The sequence below is a fragment of the Chamaea fasciata genome, unplaced genomic scaffold (genome assembly GCF_029207755.1).
Source record: "Chamaea fasciata isolate MVZ Bird 193981 ecotype frontalis unplaced genomic scaffold, bChaFas1.0.hap1 SCAF_6, whole genome shotgun sequence".
Taxonomy (NCBI): Eukaryota; Metazoa; Chordata; class Aves; order Passeriformes; family Sylviidae; genus Chamaea; species Chamaea fasciata.
In genome coordinates this window covers 39,315,824-39,341,328 of record NW_027094091.1, presented here as the reverse complement: position 1 = coordinate 39,341,328, position 25,505 = coordinate 39,315,824, and the positions used below count along the sequence as shown (strand labels likewise).

Below are 25,505 nucleotides of genomic sequence, written 5' to 3'. Positions count from 1 at the left end.
CAAGGAGGGCTTTGTTGATCAGGTTACTCCTCCTGCCATAAACAAACCTCCTCCATGTTGTGCAGAAGAAGAAGCAAATGGACTCAGGTGCAGTGGGTGGGTGCGATGAAAAGCTGTTATTTTTTAATTTTGCCAAAACCATTTCATTTCCTTTGTTTCAAAAAACAATTTAGATTAATCCAAGGTAAAGAGTACTAAAAATATATTTTCAAAGTAATTTGTAAAGGTCGGTATTCTTTTTCTGGAAATGGGAGCAGAGAACCTGTTTATCATACATACTTCTTTGACCACCACTTTGCTCAAAAAAACCCCATTTACCTCTCAGTCTGCTGGCTCCCCAAAACAAATAAGTATCTGATTCTCCCTTTGAGTCTTTTTGTGTCTGACAGAAGGTATCAAGACTTCAAAGACTTCATCTAGATCTTCTGCTTTTTGTCCTCTTCCAAACTCTATTTCCCCATATCGGAAATGTTCCATAATTTTTAGCAAGTTAGTTAACCATGGAGAGCATCTCCTGTACAGCACTTTTAAACGTGTTTTCACCTGGGGCAAATTCTTGCAACTAAGCCTGACCTATGATAAATAACCATATGATCAGTTCAGCTGTTTGGAAAACACAAGACACTGTGCTGTCAGTTTTGCTGCAATGAGCTGGATGTTCTGTATGGACATATTTCCTACACAGGCTCTGTAAATTATGTACTTCTAAATTTTGAGAAACTTGCCTATGAGACACTTGCCGGAAGATAATTTTAATGAAAGAAACTATTTAAAGCACTGTCCTGAATAGAGTTGAATTTTATCATATACTCAGGCACTTTGCAAAATCAGAGTACAAATTTCTACAGCTTCCTCAGAAAGCAGCTAGCAAGGGGCTGAAATACAAAGGGAGAGCAGAAGCACCATGGAAGATTGAGGAAGGGAGGCAGTAGTCCCCAGGCCTGGTGCTGCCCTGGAAGATGGCAGTCCTACCACTTAGCAGCTGTACAGACAACTGAGGGAAAGACATTGTGGTAATGCATAGCACCAGAGTAGTGCAGGTGTGAGCGCCCTTGGCTTGCTGCCGGAGGAGACAAGAAAGAGAGCTGAAGTTAGTCTTTGTGAATGCACTCCCAAATATTTAAAATATCAACTTCAATCAGACCAGTAACACTGTTATGCATGGGCAGAAATACTGAAGGGAAGTAATTTCTGACCACAGGTTAATTAAAGAGTAAGAGCCAAAGCTGATCACTTTTTTTTTTTTTTTTTGTCGTATATGTTATACTCAAGCATTTGAAATTCTGCAAAACCTGTATAAAAGAATTTTCTTTCATGTCAACTTTAGTAATGACTTGGCTAATTAGTAATAACTCAGGGAAGCAGAGACCATATATTAAAGAACACAAGAATGAAGAGGGCATGGTAGACCTTGGATCTGTATATATCCTTCAACTGAGAAATGACTGTCAACAAAATTTGTTATTTGGTTATAAGTATTATTCCTCTCCCCTTTCCACTCAACTGAATGAACTGAATCTGTTGCAGACAGAGATGTTATTTAAGCTCGTGTTTCCTACTGTTTTGTATGCTTTAAAAATAAGAAGAGAAGATAGAAAATCTCCTTATTGTCTTCATTCGCTATGCACTGCTTTGGTAAATTCTTTGATACAGAGAAGTAGGAAGGAAAGCTTTAAACTGAAGCATTACGAGGCCCAGGAAAAAATCCAAAGAATCCAGGGGGGGAAAAAAAAAAAAAAACAAAAAAACCAAACAAACAAACAAAAAAAAAAACAAGCAGTCTAACAACTATAAGCCATTAACTTATTTCTGTAAAAAGCTAATATATCCAAAGTCTGATTTTTAGGAAAGAGTGTGAGCTGCCAGCCAGTAATGCAGTTTTATTCAGTAGAATGCCTAGGCAAATGGTTAACTTTAAGAAAATTCTAGGTTTCATTGATCTGAGAACATTTCTCTGAGGTCAAAATGAGAATTTGATTTAAAGGCCTTGACTGAAAGATATACTGATTTACATTCTGAATATGAATCAGCATCAAATTTTCTCATTAGGACCATTAATAATAGCTGGTACTGTAGCGCAAGACCACAGAGTCAGAATATATGAGCCCTTAGCCCTTCACACCTTCATCAGTGATGAGATGCAGTCAGCATCAGCTCAAGTTCTGTCATGTTGACTTGTTTTCCTGGTTTAAATCTTATCTCTGTATGTGGTCATAAAGACATGGTAGATTATATACATATAGATATATTTTTTAATTTCTAGTTCTCTCTTAGCCTACCAAAGGCAGGTTTTATTGTCAATTAATCTTCCTTTCTTATTATCCTTTTTTTATGTTGATGTGAAAGTTGTGAATTAATGTTCATAGTAACAATGACACAACTATTTCTTTGGGAAAAAAAAAAAAAAGCAAAATGGGAACACAGACATATTTATTAACATGATATATAAATATGCTGGTTTATTTAGATTATGCAGAAATGTTAAATGTTTGTGGTCGATCAAAGTGACGTTTAAGATGCTAAAATAACTGACAAATTAAGCAAATACTGATGCTTATTAAATAGTTACATTTGTCATTTAAGGCAGGAGATTTGACATGAAATGTATGACACATAAATAATAAGATATATTATAGATCACTCACTGTTCTGTTTTTCTGTCACTAAAACTTTTCTACAAGTCTGAAAGAATAAAAGGGATCTTCAGGCTTTTGAGACAGGAATCCACATGTGCTGAAGTGTGGGACGTTTGACAAAACAGCACATAGAAGAAATAAACATCAATCCAGAATGATTGAAAAATTACAGTGAAACATGAAACCTGTCAGCTTATCCTGTAAAGAAATTTAGCATATAGAGGAGAAGCCATGCTGGAACTCTGAAAATGAAAAAGATCATCATTACTGTAGCTGGCTGTTGGGAGGGGAAAGCTTTGGAGAACTCCAGCGTCAAGCCACGAAACCAAAGACAAAAATACTGCTCTCAGTAGGTCTGAGCTACACCCTGCAGATGTTAGGTCAGCACCTCAGAGAGGATACTTTTGTCTCTGTCCTCATAACAAATTCTTCAGAAGAGCTATGATTTTGCCTCTGAAATTCTCCAAATGATCTTTCCTGCACAAGTCTTTACACTGTGTTCATTTCCACTGTCATTACAGGCAGTGTGCCCTGTGTTATTTGTGTGACAAAGAACAAACCTGCATCCTTAGCAGAGGCTCAGAAAGGCTTCTTGCAGGGAAGTGAGGAAACATGAAAAGCCTGATCCTGGGACAGCAGTGCAGAGAAAAAATGGCTCCTGAGCTTAACAAAGATGAGCAGGAGGAATGCTCCCATTTACAGTTTGCCCTGTTTTTCAGGTGCTGGTGGGCAAAAAACAACCGATATGCATTCTCAGGAGATAGAATGACATAGTGTCAGATGGCCTGCATGATTTGAGACTGTACCTCAAGCAGGAGAAATATTGATATAGGAAGAATTACGTTGCTATCCCACTGGAGACCTCCAAATCTTAGGACACACCTGAGCACCAGCAGGCTCCTCTAAAGTTCCTCCATACCTACTCAGTATAAGCATCTAATTCAGCTGGGTCAAAAATTTCCAGCAAACTAACTTGAAAGTTTCTCGAGTGGGTGAATTTTCTTTTTTGCACTACATTGAAAGAAAGTGCTTAAAAAAAAAAAAAAAAAAAAAAAAAAAAAGGAGAGGAAAAAAGCCATAAAATTTACAGTGACGTTTGTAATGGGAAAAACCCATTGTGACATTCTTAATAAAAAAAACCTATGGCTGTTTTTGTACATTTTATCTCATTGTGAAAACACATATCTTGTGAAATATGAAAATTGTTGCAAAGTGAGAGAGAAATAATTTTGGGAAACCCTTGTCAAGTTATTAACAATACACTCCATGGAGAAGCACAAAGAAAAAGGAAATCTCATAAAATACAAATGGCCAAAGCTCTGAAAGAACCTTCTGTCTTATAATTAATTTTCTACATTCTGCCTCTGTTCTCAAGCACAGAAAACTCCTTTTAAATTAAATTATCTTCCAGTAGAGAAATACATGGAATTATAATGCACAAGAACACATTGCTACTTCAATATTCTACACTATTTATAAGACAGCACAAGGCACAGTGTTTCACTTTTAAATACTGGCAACCCAAATAATTTTAATTTCTTAAGCATTTATCCATGTCAAATTTAGAACATATTAAATTTACCATAACATCCTGAGATATTTTTGCTTAGAAATAGATCACATCAGATTTCCATTTATATTGCATTTACATTTATATCCATTTAAAAGATCCCCTTGTCTGCCAGAATGATTTAAAGTGATCTTACTGAAAGAAAGTAGGGTCTGTATTTTATTAAGCAGATTATTCAAAAAGACACTGATGACATGGCAAAGTACACTGTATGACACAGAACCTCAGCTGACTGATATTGTTGTAATTTCATTTACAGCAGTCAAGTTATATGGTTTCCCTCAACTGGCATCTAGCCATGAATATTTTGTGTAATTAGAGGATATATATTTTAAGCAGTAACAGAGGTCTATTGTGTGTATCTGGCAAATGTTTCCACGCTTCAACCAACTGTGGGAACTGTGAGTTTGGAAGATAAACATACCAATTATACACAAACTATATTCATATCATTCTTTTAAATTTTGCAGGTCTTGATTAAACCATCCTCTGTCTTGGAGATTATCCAGGTTTATGCCATTGCATCTGAGCACAAAGTATTATGAGGCTACACATAATTTATATAGATCAACACTAATTACTATGAAAAAACTCAGGTATCTCAATCTTACTTTTTTAATACCAGACTTGAATTTCTCTGTCACCTGTGAGGATGGAATTGCACGTTATCCAGGCAGCAAACAGTCCCATCTCCCTCTAGATTCCAGACAGAGGTCTCCAGGAGAATTTACATGGTTCACAGGCTCAGAACAGATGGTAAATTTCATCCCAGAAACAGTAACTCCTGTCAGTGATGCCAGATGAAAATGGGGTTTGGATTTAATAAATTAAAAAGCCTGTGTTATTAAAACCAGCTGTAATCATTTGGGACTGAAGCCCCATTTATATTTTCATTTGCTGTGCTGAAGCATCAGTTATCCCATTGTGCTCTGTGGAATTACTGCAGGGTTTTATTCTTGTAAATTAGAACAGAATTTCTTTCTTAATCCTGTCTTTGAAACTAAGTGATTACAGCCCAAATTGCCTCTTTGAATGAGACAACTGTATGTCCCCATTTAAACACATTCTACAGGTTTTACATAATTCTTTTTTTGCATACCTACACTGATTTTACAGGATTTCGATGTTGATCAAAAGATGAATTTAAAAAAAAAAAAAAGTCCTCTTCAAATCAGAATTTCCTAATTTTATTCTTTGGTGCATATCCTCTGTAATGACAGTGTCTCTGCGGTTCATATTGTTTCTAATGGTCTTAAATGGACACTCCTGAAAACTGCTTCTTTGAGAAAAAATCAATAACTAAACCTTTGTGCTGAAGTGCAGAACTGTACAAAGAAAACAGAACAAAAACAGCTGATGAAAACCATAGGTAGTAGCAGGTCTGACTATGTCTTATAATAAAATTCAGCTATAACTTTTGTGAACATTAAAGCAGTAAAAGGGGCAAAAATGCACAGTGTATAATTTCAAAGTGACATCAAAGTTCCTTGGAAAAGGAAGAAAAACATTACCCTTTTTGTACTTGTTATGTAATTGTGCTTGTCCTTGGACACACTTCACCTGCAATCACACTTCTTGCAGTTTGGTGTAGAATTTTTATTACTTTATATTCTTTCATCATCATCACTATTTATTTTTTTAAATGTGATGGGGCTTGCCTGCTTTAAAGAGGTTTTTGAGACATCTGTGTGCATGGTGGACATGGCTATAGTCTCATAGTCCTCCTCACGGGAGTGGAAATGACAAAAATGAAAAAAAAACTGCAGGTCCCTTTGGAAGTTCTTATTGAGAAACCCGTAGAAGATGGGATTCACACAGGTGGAGATCATGGCAGTGAGGTGGCAAATTAGGAACAACAGGTTGTGGCTGCAGGTAGCAACAGGCAGAATTTCATGATTCCAATCAAACACGATGTTGAAGATGGTGAGAGGCAGCCAGCAGACTGCAAATGCGACCACTATTGATATCAGCATGATGTTGATCCTTTTGGTTTCAGAAGATCTGTACTTACTGTCTCTCATCTTGTCCATCATGTTGTTCCTCTTTTTTAACCGTATGTATATCTGCAGGAAATTCAACAAAGAGAAACACATGGGATAAATTAACCTACCACTGTCATCTTTGCAAGGGTAAACATACATCAGACAGAACGAAGTATGTATTACAAGAGGATTCTATCTTACCTTCAGGTAGCAAATAAATATAAAACAAAGTGGTCCAAAGTACTGAATCACCAAAAGCGTTGTGGTATAAGAAAGCCTGGCAGTGTCCAAGGGGAACAGGTCCAAGCACACATATTTGTCCTTATATTCATCGAACGTTACATTTCTGAAGGGCTCATCTGTTAATACATGGTAGATCAGGAAAGGCAAAGAGGAAGCTGTGGCTAAAATCCATATGGCAGCAATCCCCATGTAGGCATGTCTGTTGTTGGGCCTCCAGCCACGGGGATTGATGATCAGCTGATGGCGCTCAACAGCAATCAGGACTAAAGAAAAGACTGAGACAGTGATGGAGGCACATTGCACAAAAGGGTTCAACTTGCACATGGCCTCCCCAAAAATCCAGTGGTCCATTAAAGTGTACACAAAGGTAAAGGGAAGACACATGATGGTCACTAGGAGATCAGAAAAAGACAGGTTGACAATGAGGATGTTGGTAACATTGCGCATCTCCTTTTGTTTTAAAATAATGACAATCAAGGCCAGATTGCCAGAGACTCCCAGAATTATCACAGTCCCATAAGCCAAGGCCAAAGTGAAGACCATGGCCAAAGGCACATGGCAGTCTTCATCCTCAAACTGCAAGATCTGTGAGTTCATCTCCGAAAAATTCAGGTGACCGGAAATATTTCCCGGTGGAGCGAGAACGGAGGTATTCATGTTTCAAACTCGCCGCCGACCTTCGCCGCCGCCGCGTTCATCCAGACCGCTCCGAGCTCAGAACGCGCCCATCAGACTCGCAGGGAGCCCGGGCCGAGCCCGCTCCTCAGTGCCGCATCTCCCTCGCAGCACCTGGGGGAAGGGAAGCAGCAGGGCCGGTCACGGCCGGGCACGGCGCCTGCCCCGGGCGGAGCGCGACGCGCCCGTGTCCAGCCAGCGGAGCCGCCCCGCGCCCGCCGGTCCCGCTCCGCCGCCGGGCTCCCGCCGCTCACCGGGGCTGCAGCAGGCAGGACCCAGGCGCAGGACAGCAACCGGGGATAAAAGCCCTGCCCGGCCCGTTCCCGCCGGCACAAGTCGTACGAAACAGCGAGCCGGGAAGCAATTTCAGCCCCCCAGCAGCGTAGCCTCCACTTCATGTTTTACATCTCCTTTTCACAAGTTTAATCTGCAAACGTCTGCTTTCTCAAACTGCTCTAAGTGAAATTATATCCAGGCATCACATGAGGAGGGGGGAAAGCCCATCTGACTAACGTGACGGATGGAAAAATGGCTCAATTGCTGCCTTTTTTTTTTTTTTTTTTTTTCTGTAACACATACACTTGATGTTGAGCGGCCAAGTGCCCTCAGCAGCACCGGCACTGAGTGAAAGGCAAATCAGGAACTCTGAACACCTTAATCTTAGCTAGCAGGGGTGTGTAGCAAAGAAAGAAGAATACAAGACAAAGGACAAAAATTGGCAAGTTTTAAACACTACAGAAAATTTCTTTAGCCATGCAAGGGAAATAGGCATTCTTAAATAACCACCCTTTTGCAAGGCCTTGGATTTTAAAAATCTGAAGCTCAAGCTTATGTTTTCAGAAGGCAAAGTAAAAAATAAAATCCAGTGAATTGATAAACAATTAAGAAACAATTAATCGATAACCTGACACACCATTACTTCAACTTGCCATTAGTGCCACTGAATCTGGGCATCATTAGCGGCACTACATTCTGCACTGAATCTGGAACTTTCTCTCTGCCCACTCCCATGAGCTAAGTTTATTGCTCACTTAACCTTAGGTTATGGTAATGAAAGTAATGCCACTTAAAATTCACAGAAGTGGGTTTAAATACGACTTCATATGGCATTTATCACAAAAGCTGTAAAAACATTGCCCCCTAAAACGTACTTCGTTAGAAGTTACCCTGAATAGGTGAGCTTTTTGTTCTTAAATGATACTCGGTATAAATCTCTGCACCATGTAAGTCTCTGGAGAAGAACTGTCTTTGTCTTTTACTGGTGACAGACACACTTTTAACCAGCCACAAGCTGGGCACCAGAGCCTGGGCTGCCTCCTCCCTAGGGCAGAGCCAGTGTGTGAGGGCTGGGCTTGCAGCTCCAGCTCCTCCTGAGGGTCAGCCAAAGGATGACCATGCCAATGCCATGCCTTCTCGATGCTGCTGGGAGCTAACCCCAGCTGGTTTGGCTGGCTCTTTCTAATCACCACAAGGCTACATGAAACTGTGACAGGCAATGTAGCTTGCCTCTGAGTGACATTTTACCGAGCGTTAACAGCAATGATTTCAGATAATAGGCTTCTCTGTCTGAGGTTTGATTACTCTGATTTTCAAGCTATCTAGGTATCCACTTCAGTATTATCTCTCAGACCTTCTGCCCCTGCTAACTAAATTGATCAGATCTCCTAGCCCCCCAAATCTGTTTTAGGGTCCAATAAAGAAATTTCCACCCCCAAGATCCCTTGAAGTATCGCTTCTGTCACAGCCAGAAGTAGGTGCTTTATCCAAAGGGAAAGTATGTGGCTGATGTGGAGAGCCACGGCTCCTCAATTCCCACAGTGTAACTTTATCATAGTCTGAAAATCAACATCTACATTTAATCATGAACTCCACCATCACCTGTATAGCACTAAGTGGGCACTCCAGCCCTCTGACTCGATGGAATGATGGCAGGTGCAGGCAAGGAGCCACGTCCTGCAAGGAGGGAACTGGGCAGGTTCTTTCACCAGCCGGGACCAAATTGCCCCCAGCAATAAGGTGTCCAGGGTTTCCTGCTGTTGGTTTTTCTACTCCCTTAGCCAAGCTCTGCTCTTGCTTATTTATTTAATATCAAACTCGAAACCAGAAAATGCTACTGCTCCTTCTTCCCTCATCTTTCCCATAGCAGAGATGCAACCTCTCTGATGTGTGCATATCTAGGAACCAGCCCAGAAACACAGCACTGCTGTCAAGTGATAAGGAGTCCTTCCTTCCTGTCCTTCTGCAAAGTGGACCAGACAACAGAGGGGCATGAAGTTCAATCTCCCGGACAGCTGCACTGTTCCGTGTCTCCTAAACCCTCAGCTCCCAAGTCAGGAAGCAGATCCCTCCCCACTCTGAGTGAAGGTTTGGTGTGGGGAAAAGCCAAAGCTCTGCAGACCCCTCTGGGTGATTGCACAGTCTCCCCTACTAAGCACACCCTCCGACTCTCCGTGAGAGATTTTGGTCAAAAGTTTAGCACCAACAGACAAAAAGGGTGAAATAATGTGCAGTGAGGTGAATGGAAATGCACAGCAAAACTATTGGAGCTGTGCAAAAGCAAGAACAAAATGCTGTCAGCCGAAGCTGATGGTTCACCCGGCTGCTCGGAAGTTCTACCTGGCGGCTAACCCTCCCTTGGATTTTGTCACCTGCAGCTAAGACAGCAAGCAAACACTAGCCTAACTGGCACACAACCATCCAGAGTCACAGAAAAGCAACCACGGGAGAAACTCACCTTGGTTTGCTCGTCTTTGGTCTGCTCAGGGGCTGGCCCAGGAGGCTGGACAGAGAAGGAGCAGGAAAAGGAGAAGGATCCTTTGGTATTTCTCCAGTCAGATCCTAAAGATTGGTGAGGAAGCCTGGAGACTCCCCCTTAAAGCTGAACTCCACCTTACCCCAGTATCACATGATGGTGCTGTACGGAGTAGATCCTGAAAATCACACTGCAAGCACATCACCTTTAAACTGCACATCTGGGGGTGGGTTGCCTAGTAATTCCGAAAGAAATGCAATTAAATATTGAAACAAATGAGGGGGGCTGGGGGCAGAGCGCAGGGAAAAGCTCAGGAAGGCAGACAGTTTCAAATCGGTCTGCCCGTTTCATTTTGTCTGCAAGTTATTGCCATCTTGTGGCCAAACTAAAGATGGAAATAGAAACTGTTGGAAAAGGGACGAGGAAGAGATTTTAAGCAAAAGCAGCAAGTTACAAAATCTGGGTTTGGCTTTTTAATCCAGTGCAGCTAGTTTCTAGACTGCATTTGTCATGAATAGCTCTGACTGGACCGATACGAAATGTCAAGCTGCTGAAGTATCTTGCTGTCTCACTCACAAAAAGCACTGCCCTGATCTACTTCAGTGGGCATAAAAGACACAGTAAGCTGGGAAGTCGGCAAGAAGTTACTCAGATAAACGTAAGCAACACTTTGAAAATGCCCTGACAAAACCTGCAGACTGTAATAGGAGTTTGTATTTCTTGGAAAACAGAAGTTCCTTAATTCGTCCAAGGTTACAGATTGAATTTCCCTGTGTAAGAAGTTGCATGCTCTTACATCCTTACCCCCGGGCATGCACCTATTATATGGCAACACTGTTGTGCCATGAATAAGTCTCAGTTGAGAAACCAGGTTAATTATAGCTAAAAAATTAGTCACACAGAGTCAATGATTGTGACATTTTTTTTGTAGAAGGAGCCGCACAGGAAGATTTCAGAACCCAGAACAAGGTTGATGTTTACACTGTATTTACAGAAGCTCAGCTCAACTGCACTGTAATTGCAGTCCTCAATGTAAGAAAGAAAACTGCAGGCACACTGCAAGGCTGCCATAAACCAGAAGCCGTGGTGCTGCTGACATTTTAAGAGCAGCAGCCAGAAGGAAAAGTGCAGGCTGTATATAATGCCTCTCAAGAACTTCAGTCCTATGTGGGTCATTAGCATGCGTCTGTCTTTGAGCAGAGCAAAAGTAGGTACACTCAAGCAGGGATCCAAGCTGAAGGTCTCATAAAGAGCATATTTCTGTCTGAAGTAATGACACTTTTGGACATGCACAACTGAGACCTCTCATTGCTATGGATATGGAATGATTCATCCACACTACAAAAAAAAAAATTGTCCAATAAAGATATTTTTAAGGACAATACATGTATTGCTAGGCAGAGAAAAAGCCTTTTTTTTTTGTTTGTTATGCCAGGATGTTCCCACTACTTCCCTGTAATGTTCTCACCCATATGGTCAAGACTGCTGTTTAGAAATTAAAATAAGCATTCTGTGATACAGAATTGTTGTACTCAGCCAACAGGTATCCAAGGCAGAGACACATTTTTAAGACCAGTTCAGAATAAGAGATTTATGTGGGAAGCTGGGGAGCTGCAGGGGTGGCTTCTGTGAGAAGACTACGCCCATGTTGAACAGAACCATTTTCATCTGACTCCAGAATGGACCCACTGCTGGCCAGAGCTGAGATTCCCCCTTCCCCACCCCAACTTGCTGCCTGTGGTGAGAACCAAAGTGGTGAGAACATGACACAAGTTGCTGCTCCTCTGTAGCCCACGCAGGACCACAACGGAGCAGATACCCGTGCTGTGGTCCATGGAGAGGAGTCCACACAGGAGCAGTCTGTTCCTGAAGGACTGCAACCCATGGGAAGGACCCATGCTGGAGCAGGACCATGAGGAGAGAGGAGTGGCAGAGACAAAGGGTGATGAACTGACCAGAACTCACATTCCCTGTCTTCCTGCACCATTCAGAGGGGTGGGAATATGGATCAGCTGGGAGGTAAGAGTGATGTTGAACCTGGGAAGACAGGGATATAGGGAGTTGTGAATTGTGCCTTTATTTTTCACCATCCTATTCTAGATTTAGATTTAAATAATGTACCACAGAGCCATTCATTTACTATCCTAGCAAAATGGCAATTTTTCAGAAATTTCTGAATTTTCAGATTCACATGATCTTCTTTCTCCTCCATTTTGTCATTAGTCATGAGGGTCTCCATTTCAGCAGCAAATGAAGCGATTCACAATACTTCACTTTTAATGGCTAATACATAGAAAAATTTCAAACAATGCATAAACATGGGCAAAGCTACCCTCATAATGCCTCTGTTGTACCATGCAAATTTAATAATTACTTATAAAAGACTGAAGATAGAGCCTGTGGGTCACCCAGTGACCTGAACTCACAGTGATAACAACAGATATTCATAGGATTATTCACACTGCAGACAGATGCAAGGTCAGGCTTTGAACAGTGTAGTGGAGCAATGGAAAGGACTGCCTCAGTTCCTAAGCCTTTCAAACACACGTGCTACATGTAAGAGTGTAGACATAAATACACACACATATATGCACATATATATGTGTGTGCACACATGTTACAACCCCAGCCTTGCTACAAGCTCTCTGCTTCGCCATACTGTTATGCGTCCACCTCAGATGACTAAATAAGTTGGAGCCGTATCAGTCTTCTCTGAAGCATTTCACATACATGTGAGCACTAATACATGTGAACAATAAAAAATAATCACTCTAATAAACAGATACTGACTCTTTTCAAACTTTCCATTATAGTTCTATAAAATACATTTTGTGCATCAGATATGCTCTGTAGTAGGAAAATCAGGCATTAGCAGGTCATTACTTTTCTGTGCATTTCCAGTCTCAACACCAAGCTGATGGTCTCCATCTGGAGCTCCAAGTTCACAAAGATTTCAAATAATTCCTCATAACTCTTATTTTATTGATGATGACTGGGAGGACATGAGAAGACTGCTGCAGTAAGACAACCATTGTGTTGAAGATTATTCACTTCTAGGGAATAATTTTTTCAGTACATCAAAGGCACCCTGGATTGGAAGGCTGTTGGTTTGTGTGCATATGTTTGTTTGTTTGAAGGCATGACATTGCAAAAAGAGAGTAAGTACAATAAACAGAACACAAGTATTTCAACAAAGGAAATACAACAACCTCAGTTAAAGAATACAGAAATGCTTTGAAGCAAAAGCATTGAGAAGGGAATGAGATATTAAAAAAAAAAAAAAATAGAAAAAATAGACCAAGACGTAAATCCCTCAGAATTCTTTCTCACTGCAAACCTCAAAAATGGAAAAGATTTCATAAAATAAGGTTGTTGCTTTCATTGCAATGCATGGTTGTGTGTTCAGGCAATGCAATTCCTTCTTAAAATTTAAAATCCAAGTAAGTGAAAGAACACAGGAGGGTCATTTGCATCTTCTGTTCTGTCTAAAACAAACTGAAGTCACCACTAAGAAAATGAATGGAAACACTCTCTGAAGGGTTTTTTTAACTTTATTTTTTATTGGTTTTATATTCTAATAATGAACATCGTTGCCATTGAAATACTTGCATTTCACATTACTCTGCTCAAAGATAAGGGAACTTACAGTCCTTGGGGCAAAACTCTGTCATCAGTAGAGTAAATAAGCCTTCTGCTGTTGCATGCAATTAGAATTGCAGCAAATTCTCTTTGCCTAAGAACATGTTTATTCTGCCATAACTGCATCTGACACCAAACATAACAACACTTCATTTGACTACTAATGTCACAAACCCAAAAAAGCTGCATAAATGATTATGTGGTTCATCTCTGCCAACAATCTTGGTGCTAGTCACATTTTCAACAATACAGCCAAGCTGACTATACTTCCTGATCACAGGAAATATTGCTTAAAGGCTGCTTGAGCAATACCCTAAATTATGTCCACCTGGCTAAAATACTAAGTCATGTTTTCTGCTATGGCCACCTCACTGTGTCTATTCAGGATTCAAAATAGTGTAGACTCACACACAAGCTCTCATCTGGCTTCAGATGACACAGAAATAAGCCCCACACATAAACATCCAGACAGGTCAACATGTATAACACCAGCCAAAAAGATGCGATGACACATTAGGAAACAAAACTTACTAATTACAGGCTCACCCTTAGAAGTATTTTATTAGCTGACCATCAGGTGTCCTGCCTTTTATTGTCAGAGTTGAGACAGCCATACACTCAGAGTGCTTTGGTAAAACTTCAGAGGGCTTCAAGTATCAGTACCACGTTATCTAGAAGTCTTTCATACTTTTTCTATGTAACAATCCTATGGGCAGCTCTTCACAGCTGACTCTTTCTCTCCTTCTTCTCTCTTCCTTCTGCAGTCCCAGCTCATTGCTCTCTGTCCCTAGTATAGCCACCTAACCCTGTCTGTCCCTCATACAGTGGCTTATCTTATCTGTCCCTCACACAACCTCCTATCCCTTCCTCCTGGTAGCATGGCCAACAGAGCCCAGCTGACTCTCTACTAACTAACTCTACCACTCTTTTATCACACTGTGAGGGCAAAGCTGTTCCCACTCTTGGTAATTAACACAGCTGCAATATATCGGAGGCAAGATTGCCTTTAGCACTGTCTATCTGTCTTCCCACATTTCATTGCAAAGACATCTCAGCATTGCAACCTTCTGAGAAGTCCAAGGCTTGCTGCTTTATGCAAGCTAAGATTCTGTGGAAGGCATGGACCATACAGAAGCCAGGTATTAGTGGCATTTTTAATAGTGTTTTATTAGAATTTTTCCTAGGCATGGAGTGGTTGGGAGAAGAATTTTAACCAACAAAAATGCTTTATATGTATCTCACAAAATCTCTCCAATTCTGTAGTAGCTATGTCCTACCACTTACACTGTTTTGCCCATGGATAGGTGCTCCACTGGTAGCAGATTTTACAATAACATTAGACTTTGTCTTGTGGCGAACTTCGACTTTGATGATTGACTGCATGCTGTGGAACTGGGCATTAGGTCCTTTAGATCTTTGGATTTGTGCCATTTATCAGTTCTCACAATTTCCATTAGAGCTCCGAGTCTTCATATCTTCCACAGTTTGCCTTTAGAGGCTAAATTTTCTAAGATATTGGAATGATTATCCCAAAACAAAGATACATTTGGGAATGTGGTAAGAAGCATGACAAAACTGATTTGTATTCATACAGACACAGAGTTTTCTCCTGTTTTTCTGTTGTGTCCTTCTGACTCAGGAATCCCAGCCTTCTCTCTCTGATGCACCATTTTTTTCTCCAGCTCCTCCAGAGGCAGTAGCTTTCATCATCACCATCTCTTACTTTCTTAAGGATTCCTCCATGGTACAACAACCCTGTGGTAGCTGGTTTGTAGGGAACTTGTACTATGATCTGCTGTCACTTCTGACACTTGATATCTGTAATGGCCATACTTTTTCTATCTCTAGATTACTGATTTCATTATTCAGTGGTATGACTGGCAAGACAGAGGTACACAAACAGGGAAAAGGAAAAATTATACTGGTCTGAATAGAAATTGTCTCTGATGTGCGCAGGTATCCGGGATGAAATGTACAGATAGGGTTGAGAAAAATGTGGTGTTATTTACCAGTCTGTGGAGAATAAAATAAACAATCAATCTCACACCTGCCAATACATTACTGGCTGATGAACCCTCTTGAAGTAAGATAAACAACAAAAAAGTACAGTATTTTAGAGAGAATTGGCTTGAGGAAGAAATACTTGTCTTACTGCCTGCTCCTGCTAAGAAGCATATATTTTCTGGAGGCTGCTTGGGAAATTCTACGAGGTGACCTTAGAAATGGCTTAACAGGATGGCAGGCTATTTGTACCTTTATGAAGGTACAATGGCATCCCACATAAATCACACTTGTGCAATGTAAGAAACTTTAATTTCCCATTGGGCTCTGCCAGCAAATTTAGATTTCTTTTTAAAGACAGTATCAGTCTGCTGTAGCCAGCAGTTTCCATAGAAAGTTGTAGTGTCTTTAAAACTTCACTTCTTCCAGGAGAGAACTTCCACTTCAAGCAGTGGGGCATACAATGTGGGAAGCTCTCCTGGAACAAGAGAAGTAGGGAAAATCTTCATCGCCCCCATCATGTCTTAGACCCATAATGGGTTTCTATCTATAGGTCAAAAATTTGCATGAAAAGCTTCAAAACCGTCAGTGTTAGGTCAGAAGATGGTCAAAAATGCTAAGAACAGCTGCCCAGGCCAAAAAAGGATTAATTTTGTTCTCCGTTGTGACTAACAGGAGAGTTGTGCTAATACGATGAGATGGATTGGCACGTCACTTCCACCTGGCAGCTCCCTGTGCTCCCCTTGCACATGCAGTGATTCACCAGCAGTGGGTGGTGAATTATGCAGAAGCAGGCAAAAGAAGATGGGATGAAATCTTCATAAGGAGATAGGATGAAATCTTTCCCATCCTGAACTCATCTGCTGAAGATGAAGATTATTTGCTCCTGGATCACTAATGAGTATTTTCCCAGTACCCAAGTTAAATAAGGAACCTACCTGGACTTTTCAAAGGTTATTTTACAATATGATTGATCCAGTTATTTTGTCTTTGTGTGGTACAGTCTTTCACAGGCTAATTATACCGACAGCTTTTTTTTGCTGTGCTGTGTTAATATCAATTGTCAAAGTAGCACCTTGGCAAATGGGAAAGTCATTACATTTCTGTGTCAGATTCTGCCACTTGTGCTCCCAGGGACCCGCATGTCACTGAGTTCTCCGGTAGCTCTGTAATAGGACTATGATCAATGACTCTTGTGCTAGAAGATAACAGCTGGTGAGAGTAGCAGAGTTTGTCTTTTCATGCTTTGTACTATGACATATCCAACAGTTTTTAGGCTTTAAAATGTTGCTCACATAAGAAAATGCCCTGCTTTCTCACTGATTGTTCAGATAAAATTAAAACCACCCTTCAGATATTTTGCTCTGTAAGAACCGAACTCAGGTCAGCAAGGAAAACTGGGGGAAATCCATCGCCTTTTACCTGTTCTCAAACAAAAATAAATAGATATTTGAGCAGCAGAGATAAAAACTTCCGGAGCTCCACTCCAGCCGAAGCGAAGGGAGCTTTAATAAACGTCCTGTGATTTCCTGTCTGTGCTCGCGGCTCGCTATGTCCCGAGACTCGCAGCGCCTTTCACCTTTGCGAAACGCCGTGCCCCGAGAGCCGGGTGAGGCGGCACTGAGAGCACCCCGTAAGCACCGGCGAGCGCGGGGTGTATTTACCGTCTCGCAGTATTTCCATGGAAACTCTGATTGTCACACCGTGCAGCGCTGAAATATCGGGCTCCAGGGCAGCCCGGAGCGGCCTCCCGAAATGCGCCCACGCTGCAGCCTCAGCCCCGGCCCCGCCGAGCGGGCGGCGAGTGCGGCGGCGGCGGCGGCACCCCCAGCCCCGGGGCCCGGCCCTCGGCCGCGGGCGAGCCCCGGCGCCGCAGCAGCACCCGCGTAAGATGCGCCGCCAGCCCGGGGGGCTGCGCGCCTCCCCCCGCGCCCGCGGAGCCGCGCTCCGCCCGCCCGTGCCGCAGCGGTGAGCGCGGACCGACCGGAGCCGCCGCCTCGCCGCGCCGCGCCCGCGCCGCCCCCGCCGCCACTCCTGCCCCGGGGCGCCCGCAGCGGGACACGCGCGCAGGTAACGCGGGCGGGCGCGGAGCCGCCACGGCGGGCTTGGCTCGGCTCGGCTCGGCTCAGGTCTGTTCCCGGCTCAGCTGGGCGCGGCTCAGCTCCCCTCCCCTCGCGGGGCGGCCGCGCAAGTTTGCGCGGGGCCCCGCCCTGCCACCGAGTGCGCGGGGATGGGGGAGCGCTGCAGCCCCGGCGCTGGCGGTGTGGCGGCGGCTGCGGGGAGCCCGGGGCTCCGGCGGAGAACGGGAGCGCGGTTTCGGACGCGGGGCGGTGCAGAGTGTTCCCAAGGGAGGCGGAGAAGGGCAAAAATAACAGCCGTTCCCGTTTTGGGGTGCTTTGGTGCTTTTGCGAGCCAAGGAGCTGCTGTGCTCCCTGGGGGAAAAAAAAAGATGTAGGCAGGCGTTTCAAGTTTACTGTTCTGGCCAGCAAATACCCCATTATGTTCCATAACATTTCCTCAGAGCTGGACGTACAATCTTATTAGTTGGCTTTAGCATAATTTGGGAAGTTGTATTCTTGTTTTCTGGGATAATGTTGCAGTTCTCTTGGTGAGACAGAGCATACCATTAATGCATACGAAAATCCTTTTTTCTGGACTTCTGAAGTAATTTCAATCTGTTGAATTCTTCCAGGATCTCAGGCTAGTTTTTGCTGTTGAACATTATGAACAAGAGCATGAGAATCAGCAGCTTTTCATCTTTAGCTTGTGTAGTGAATGCAACACTTCAGTGGTTTCAGATTTTGTCTCGGATGTTATCTCGGTCTGTATTGGTGTGAGGGCATTATTTCTCAAGTTGTTACAACACAGCTCTGTGCTTTCCTAAAGCTTTGGTGGTTGTGCAGTAATAGTCTTTCAGATTAACTGTTTACATGTGTGTATATGCTTAAAAATCTCCTCTGACTTTTTCTGTGCAGTCTTGATACTTCTCCAATGTTATGAGGGCAGAAAGGTTGTACTTCTTAGGAATTTACACAATGTGCTTCCTCCCTGTATGTGTTCACCATGGGCCTTGGGGGTTTTGGTTTTTTGGGATTTTTTGTGGGTTTGTTGTGGGGTTTTTTGGCTTTTTTTTTTTCCTTTTAACATAGAGAAAGGCCATCCAAGATTGTAAATCTTTCAGAGCTATAAAAATTAATTGCCCTGTTGCAAGGATTGAACTGACTGGACTGTACAAGGACCAGCCAGTCAGAGATAACTTAATAGGTATTAATATTGTGGGATATAAGCTCTTATCCATGAATAAAGCTTAATATAAGTATCTCATCTAATTGAAGGAACATTTCCTGAAAAAACAATTGCCTTTAGAGGATGATGGTTGCCTGCCTAACTTCTGTGTTCTTGAAAATGTCCCTTTAAATATATAGAGAAATAGAAATATCCAGCCTATTAACTGTCCTAAATGATGATTTAGGGATTTTGTAATTTAAGTGATAGCTTTAAGTGAAAAAATGATGTTAAGTATAAGATTAAACATGTTAAATTAGCACAGGTAATCTGGTGCCTCTAACTCAGCTAAATGTTAACTGCAATCATTTGACTCTTACAGTAAATATTCAAATCTACCTTGGATCCTGCCACAAAACTGCAGTATCTACTGCCTCAAGCAGTCCACTGAAAGTACAGGAGACCTAGGCAAGCCCCCACAGAGCTCACGAGTATGAGCTCTCACAGGTGTAGCTGAGCAGAGTCAGGAATGTGCGGTGTGCAGACCAGCAATACAGAATGGGGACCTCGTTTGCTTGACTCATAGATGCAGGGGATGAAAGTGATCCAACTTTCGGAGCTGACAGCTAGAAAACCTCCAGCAGTTACCTTCAGATTACCTGTTTTCAAAGCTCAGATTTAGTCAAACTTAATTCTGCTTTCCCACAATGGGATTTTCAGGTATTTCCGTTTCCCTGAAAGTTAAGGACACATGCTGCATGGGGATTGACCAACCAACATGGGAGAGGGTGAGCAAGCCTCTGAGAATAGAAGGATGATAAATTAAAACAAATCAGGAAGATAAATTCCAATACGAGCACATTTGTGAAATCAGTGGCAAGCTGAGTTTGGGGACTAGAGATCAATGATATGGGAGGATAACTTCTGTGTGCATCTTTACTGCCCCTGGCACTCAGACTGACAGCAGCTGGTTTCTTTTTGAGCAGGAGAGAAAGCTCAGAGAGCGACAAATCCACTTGGCATGTTTTGAAATTAGGGGGAAAAGTCTGCTTTCTTTTTATGCATCCAAAATTTAAATGAAATTCTCTTTGGGTATTTTGCAAAGGCAACTTGTGTCAGCAAAGCAGTTGTCTGTTGAAACCAGCAAATTATACTGTTATTCCTTCCCTCTCTGTCTTGCTGTCACTCTGAAACTGTGACTACAGGAAGATGGTGCAGAAGGGGTTTCTGTGCACTGCAGGCATTTGTGGTGCTTTGGGTGTCCAGCCAGGGTCTGAAGAGATCGTGTTATGACTTTTTCCAGTGCTCCTTCCTCATGGAAATGAGGACACGTGGTAGGGAAGAGCTCGAATCTCACCTGAGGCAGAAGGCAGCCTTAGCACAGAAGGAATGGAGGTGGCGAGCCTATGCCGGACTTCAGAGGCACTCCTGCTAAACTTCTTCAGTACTGATGCAGCTCAACAAAATATATCTACTTCAGAAAACCAGGACATCCACTTTTTGTTTTTAAAGAACTCTGTTTAAAACACAATGTACCCTTCTGCTAAATCCATACTGAAAGAGCTTTATGTGGAGGTGTAGAAATCCACAGAACCTGAAAACAATCTCTCCTTTAAACCTTCAAGAATAATTCAGTAGACATTAATTTATTAAACATGTTACAATATAACACTACATAAAATTTTGTTCCTTGGTCCTATTCTTAGCATTACATTACCTTATCCAGGGCAAAGGTTATGTAGAAAAAGTTATGTAGAGTTACATTTAGGAAATAGAAAGAAATTTCAGCAGATTTGGAAAGTCACTGTGGTGCACAGATCATAGCATTTTCAGGTGTTTACTAGCAACTCAGAAATTAGCTCAGAAAAATTAAGTAAAAACCTATTTACTTCATCAGCTAAGAGCTGTATAAAGAGAAGTCCACCAAAATGAAAACTTCTGATAATATCAATGTAGAAATAGATTAAACCGCTTACAGAATCTCTAGTCTGCTCCTTTAAAGTTGGTCTAGAGGCAAATGTAGTCTCAGATAGCATTTTATCCACTATATGGTTTTCCACCATTTCATTAAAGGCTAGAAGAAACTGAACAGAAATAATATGCATTAATGCCTCTCTGCTTATATGGACACAGTTATGATATTTAAGTTATCCAACTTCATGTATTCAGTTCTTAATTCTATTTTAGCTCTTAAAAAGCACTTTAACATTGAGGCAAATTGGGAAGGCTGACTTATTTTCACCTCTTTCCAACATATAACCCACAAGATCTCTTTTTATAAATATATGCATTTTTTTTTTCTACTCTTACTTGGAGGACTTTCACATCACAATACAGTTAGTGAACATTCTCAGGTTGTTTTATGGTTTGAGCTTCCCTTTGGCTCAAACCATAACAGTAGGAACACACGATATAAAGGAGGGAGTGCATCTGCATGTCTGGAGGGAAGCAAATAATACTGTTGCACTTTGAAAATGTCAGCGTGGTACAGCTCACTGAGGATTGCTACAGTCTTGAAGAGCCCGGCCTTTTTTAGGTGACGGTTATAGCCTTCTGCTCTATTTATGTATGCGTTGGGTTTGTAGATCTTTTTTGTTTTCTCTTATGTAAGATTTGTAAACATTAAGGAGTATTGTAGAGGACATTGGCACTCTGGGGAATTTTGACTTTGAAACTCTAGTACACGCAAGTGTTTAAGATAAATGGAGGTCTGAACTAAATTCTCATATTTTTTGTTTGTTCTAAAATGAAGACTAATATTTGAAGATTCAGTAGGCAGAATAACTTTGTGCTGAGCTAGGTTTAACACTAGATGATTCTGTGCTGAATAAGTAGCAGTTCACTGAAATTTTCAAATGGCTGTGTCGAGTTTGCTTCCAGTTAACGCTGTCCTCTCTATATTACATCCTATTACTTTAGGTGTTTTTTAGTTTTCCTTTCTGCTTGAGCATAGTTAAACTATACTCAGCCTTAGCAGAAGATGTTATCTATACACACCACATTAGGAATTCCATCTTGGATTACTGACAGTGGATTTCCTGATCCTTTTTGAAAGCTCTCACCTATTTTGTGTTAGTTCTCTACTAGCAAGGTAAGAAATACTACTGCAGTTATTAGCATATGCATTTTCAGCTGCCTTCTTTATAATTTGCAATGATATAATGATTAGGCATCTGCCCAGATGGTGATTGTAATTTCCTTACTCATATCAATGGGCTGTTATTCACATGAGTAATCTCACAGACTCGAGGTGTATTGCTTTTGTAGCTAACGGTTCCCTCATGGAAAGCCTGACAATATGTTCTCTAGCAAAGGACACTTAAAAGGCAGCATCATAATGCATACCTGTAAATTGCCATTCTCCCACGTGAGCATCTAGGTAGGAGGCCTAGGAGTGCTGAACAGCAAATGATAAAACCTACTTAGCTAATTCATGTTGACCTGAAGTTATGCAGGATCTGCCTCACAGTAGACTAACATCACTAGTAATTTATTTGCATTGAGGTGATACAAGGTACAAACATTTATGTATTTTTTAAGTTCTGATTAACAGCAAAATCATAATTTCTTCAGGTGTTAATTAATGCCTTTCTTGTTCTAAGCAGGACTGTAAAATGGATTTAGGATTCAAAGATCATAACAACAGGACGCATACCAAGAACACCTCTGCTGCAACAAAGAATTTTTCTGCCTGGGAAGACTATAAGAGTAGTGTTGATGACATGCAGTACTTTCTTATTGGGCTGTACACACTTATAAGTCTGGCTGGCTTTGTAGGAAATCTGCTTATACTAACGGCCCTGCTAAAGTGCAAGCAGAAGACAGTAATAAACATTCTTATTGGAAACTTGGCCTTTTCTGACATCTTGGTTGTGCTGTTTTGTTCACCTTTCACGCTGACATCCGTCCTGCTTGACCAATGGATGTTTGGCACTGTCATGTGCCATGTAATGCCCTTCCTCCAGTGTGCATCAGTCCTAGTTTCAACTTTGATGTTGATATCTATTGCTGCAGTCAGGTACCGCATGATAAAGTATCCCCTCTCTAGCAATCTCACAGCAAAACAAGGCTATTTCTTAATAGTGATCATTTGGGCCTTTGGCTTCACCATTTGCTCCCCTCTGCCAGTTTTCCATAAAACTGTGGACCTCAGCAAAACTCTGAATTTAGAGGGACTGGAGAACAGGCTGCTGTGCATTGAGTCGTGGCCTTCCGACTCCTACAGGATCGCCTTCACGATAGCCTTGCTGTTCATGCAGTACATCCTGCCGCTGGCGTGCCTCACTGCCAGCCACACCAGCGTCTGCAGGAGCATAGGGGCTAGGCTCTCAAACAAGGAAAACAAGTTTGAAGAAAAGGAGATGATAAACCTAACTCTTCATCCCTCTAAGAGCACTGGCACACAGGTTCAGCCCTCCAGATATTCCAGGTGGAGCTGTGCCTTTGGCAGGAGGCACCACAGAAGATACAGTAGAAAGACTTCAAGTGTGATGCCAGCTGTTTCAAGGCATCATCAGGACACTCATTCCAGAGATCTCCCAGACACCTCTGACACAGAAAAAAGCCAGCTCTTTTCCTCCAGTAAATTCATCCCTGGTATCCCTATCTGTTTTGAAATGAAACCAGAAGAAAATACAGAGATTCAGAACATGATTACAGTATCCCAGTCCATCATCAGAATAAAGACAAGATCGAGGAGGGTTTTTTGCAGACTGACAGTGCTAATACTAGTTTTTGGCTTCAGTTGGATGCCTCTTCACCTTTTCCACATTGTGACAGATTTTAATGCTACTCTCATTTCCAACAGGCACTTTAAATTAGTATATTGCATATGCCATTTGTTGGGTATGATGTCCTGCTGCTTGAATCCCATCCTCTATGGGTTTCTTAACAACAGCATAAAAGCTGATTTAATGTCCCTCATTCCGTGCTGCCAAATACCATGATTTTATGTGCCCCAAGATAAAGTAAAACAAACAAGTACAGCTTTCAAGCCTAGTGGTGTTTATAGCTGTAAAAGCTAAATTAGTTTCGTTTAGTTCAGTTAGTCCGACTTGGTTGTGATTAGTAGCATTTTTTTGTGGATGGATAGTTCTATGGCTGCATGTATTTCTTGCATTGGCAGACATATATGCATATGTTATAATATTCTTTTATCTGTTACATGTAGGAAATCATGCCCAGTGTACAAAACCAGAAGACTGTTTTCATTACCCAAATTGTTGGCAACCTGTACTTTGGAATTATACAGAATATATAATGAGTAATATGTGTGAGACAGACTACTTAGACACATCAGTATTAACTGTCATAAAACTATAATAAAATACATATCATTTACTAAATAATCATTGTTGAGACTATTTCAGTGCCAACTTTGACTGTTTTCTAATATAATTAAATCTGTCTTTCTGGACGTGATTAGTAAAATATTTTTCCTTAGCTCTTTGACTCATTGTTTGCAATATCTTTACAAGATGCTTTGCTGCTGATTCCTAGGTTGCCTTATTCCCTGTAACAGGTTTGAGAGTCATTGTTCTTGTCTTGATTGTTTCCATCTCACTGATTTATCCAGTACAACCTCTCTCTGATTTTCTCAGCCAATTTTCACTTTGGCTTGTCATTCAATGTAATTTTCATCCAGCCTGAATTTATCTATAGTTATGTCTTTATTCTCACAGTGATGACACCCCTGAACATACAACACATTTCTGATCAGAGTAAGCCTTCATTATCTAAGCAAATAATAGTGGAAAGAAAAAGGAAATGGAAAGACATCAGGAATTTTTCTCTTCCTTTACCAAAATGCAAAAGCTTATTGCACTTCATTATAGCTGACCCACTTACTTTGGAAAGGTATAACAGCTTTCAAATAAACATGTGCATGTGTGCCTTGACAGATGGGGGGAGGGGCAGAGTGTAGGGTCCTGTCTCTGGGCAGGAATAACCCCCTGCACCAGGACAGGCTGGGGGCTGGGCTGCTGGAAAGCAGCTCTGCAGAGAAGGGCCTGGGAATCCTGGTGGACACCAAGGTCTCCATGAGCCAGCAGTGTGTCCTTGTGGCCAAGAGGCCAGTGGTGTCCTGGGGTACATTAGGAAGAGCATTGCAGCAGGGCAAGGGAGGTGATCCTGCCCCTCTGCTCAGCCCTGGTGAGGCCTCACCTGGAGTGCAGTGTCCAGTTCTGGGTTCCTCAGGAGAAGAGAGACATGGAGCTTGTGGAACGGATCCAGAGGAGGGCAACAAAAGTATCTGGAGTTTTTCTCTTACGAGGACAGGCTGAGAGAGTTGGGCCTGTTCAGCCTCAAGAAGGGACAACTGAGAGAGGAACCCACCAATGTCTGTCAGTATCTGAAGGGAGGTGCCAAGAGAATGTTTCTAGGTTCTGCTTGGTGGTGCAGAACAATAGGACAAGAGGCAATGGGGAGAAACTGATGCACAGAAAGTTCTACCTGAATATGAGGAAGGACTTCTTTACTGTGCTGGTGAGTGAGCACTGGAACAGGTTGCCCAGTGAGAGATGCCACTCACTGGAGATACTCAAGAACTGTCTGGACTCAATCCTGTGCCATGTGCTCTGGGATGACCCTGCTCGAACAGGGAGGTTGAATCAGATGACCCACTGTGGTCCCTTCCAACCTGGCCCATTCTGTGTATTTGAACACCTGTGCAAACATGTGAATACACGCACACACACTTCCTACATCTCCCCTCTCTCCTTTTCTCCTTTTTAACCAGACCAGTACTTTTCCTTCCAAATTTAAATCACAGATATCTTCCCAAA

The 25,505-nt window shown here is 41.9% G+C and overlaps 2 protein-coding genes across 2 annotated transcripts; one reads left to right on the top strand and one right to left on the bottom strand.

The window, feature by feature from the left end:
* Nucleotides 1–4,342: 4,342 nt before the first annotated feature.
* NPY1R (neuropeptide Y receptor Y1) lies at nucleotides 4,343–7,088 on the bottom strand. The gene is made up of 2 exons (XM_066184986.1): nucleotides 6,390–7,088; nucleotides 4,343–6,269 (listed from the first exon to the last, which is right to left on the bottom strand). Exons 1-2 carry the CDS (start codon nucleotides 7,086–7,088, stop codon nucleotides 5,811–5,813), a joined length of 1,158 nt encoding a protein of 385 aa, XP_066041083.1. The 3' UTR covers nucleotides 4,343–5,810.
* Nucleotides 7,089–17,560: 10,472 nt separating this feature from the next.
* On the top strand, nucleotides 17,561–24,009 carry NPY5R (neuropeptide Y receptor Y5). The gene is made up of 2 exons (XM_066184985.1): nucleotides 17,561–17,568; nucleotides 22,329–24,009. The coding sequence occupies exon 2, from the start codon at nucleotides 22,338–22,340 to the stop codon at nucleotides 23,667–23,669; it is 1,332 nt and encodes a 443-aa protein (XP_066041082.1). The 5' UTR covers nucleotides 17,561–17,568; nucleotides 22,329–22,337; the 3' UTR covers nucleotides 23,670–24,009.
* Nucleotides 24,010–25,505: the final 1,496 nt, after the last annotated feature.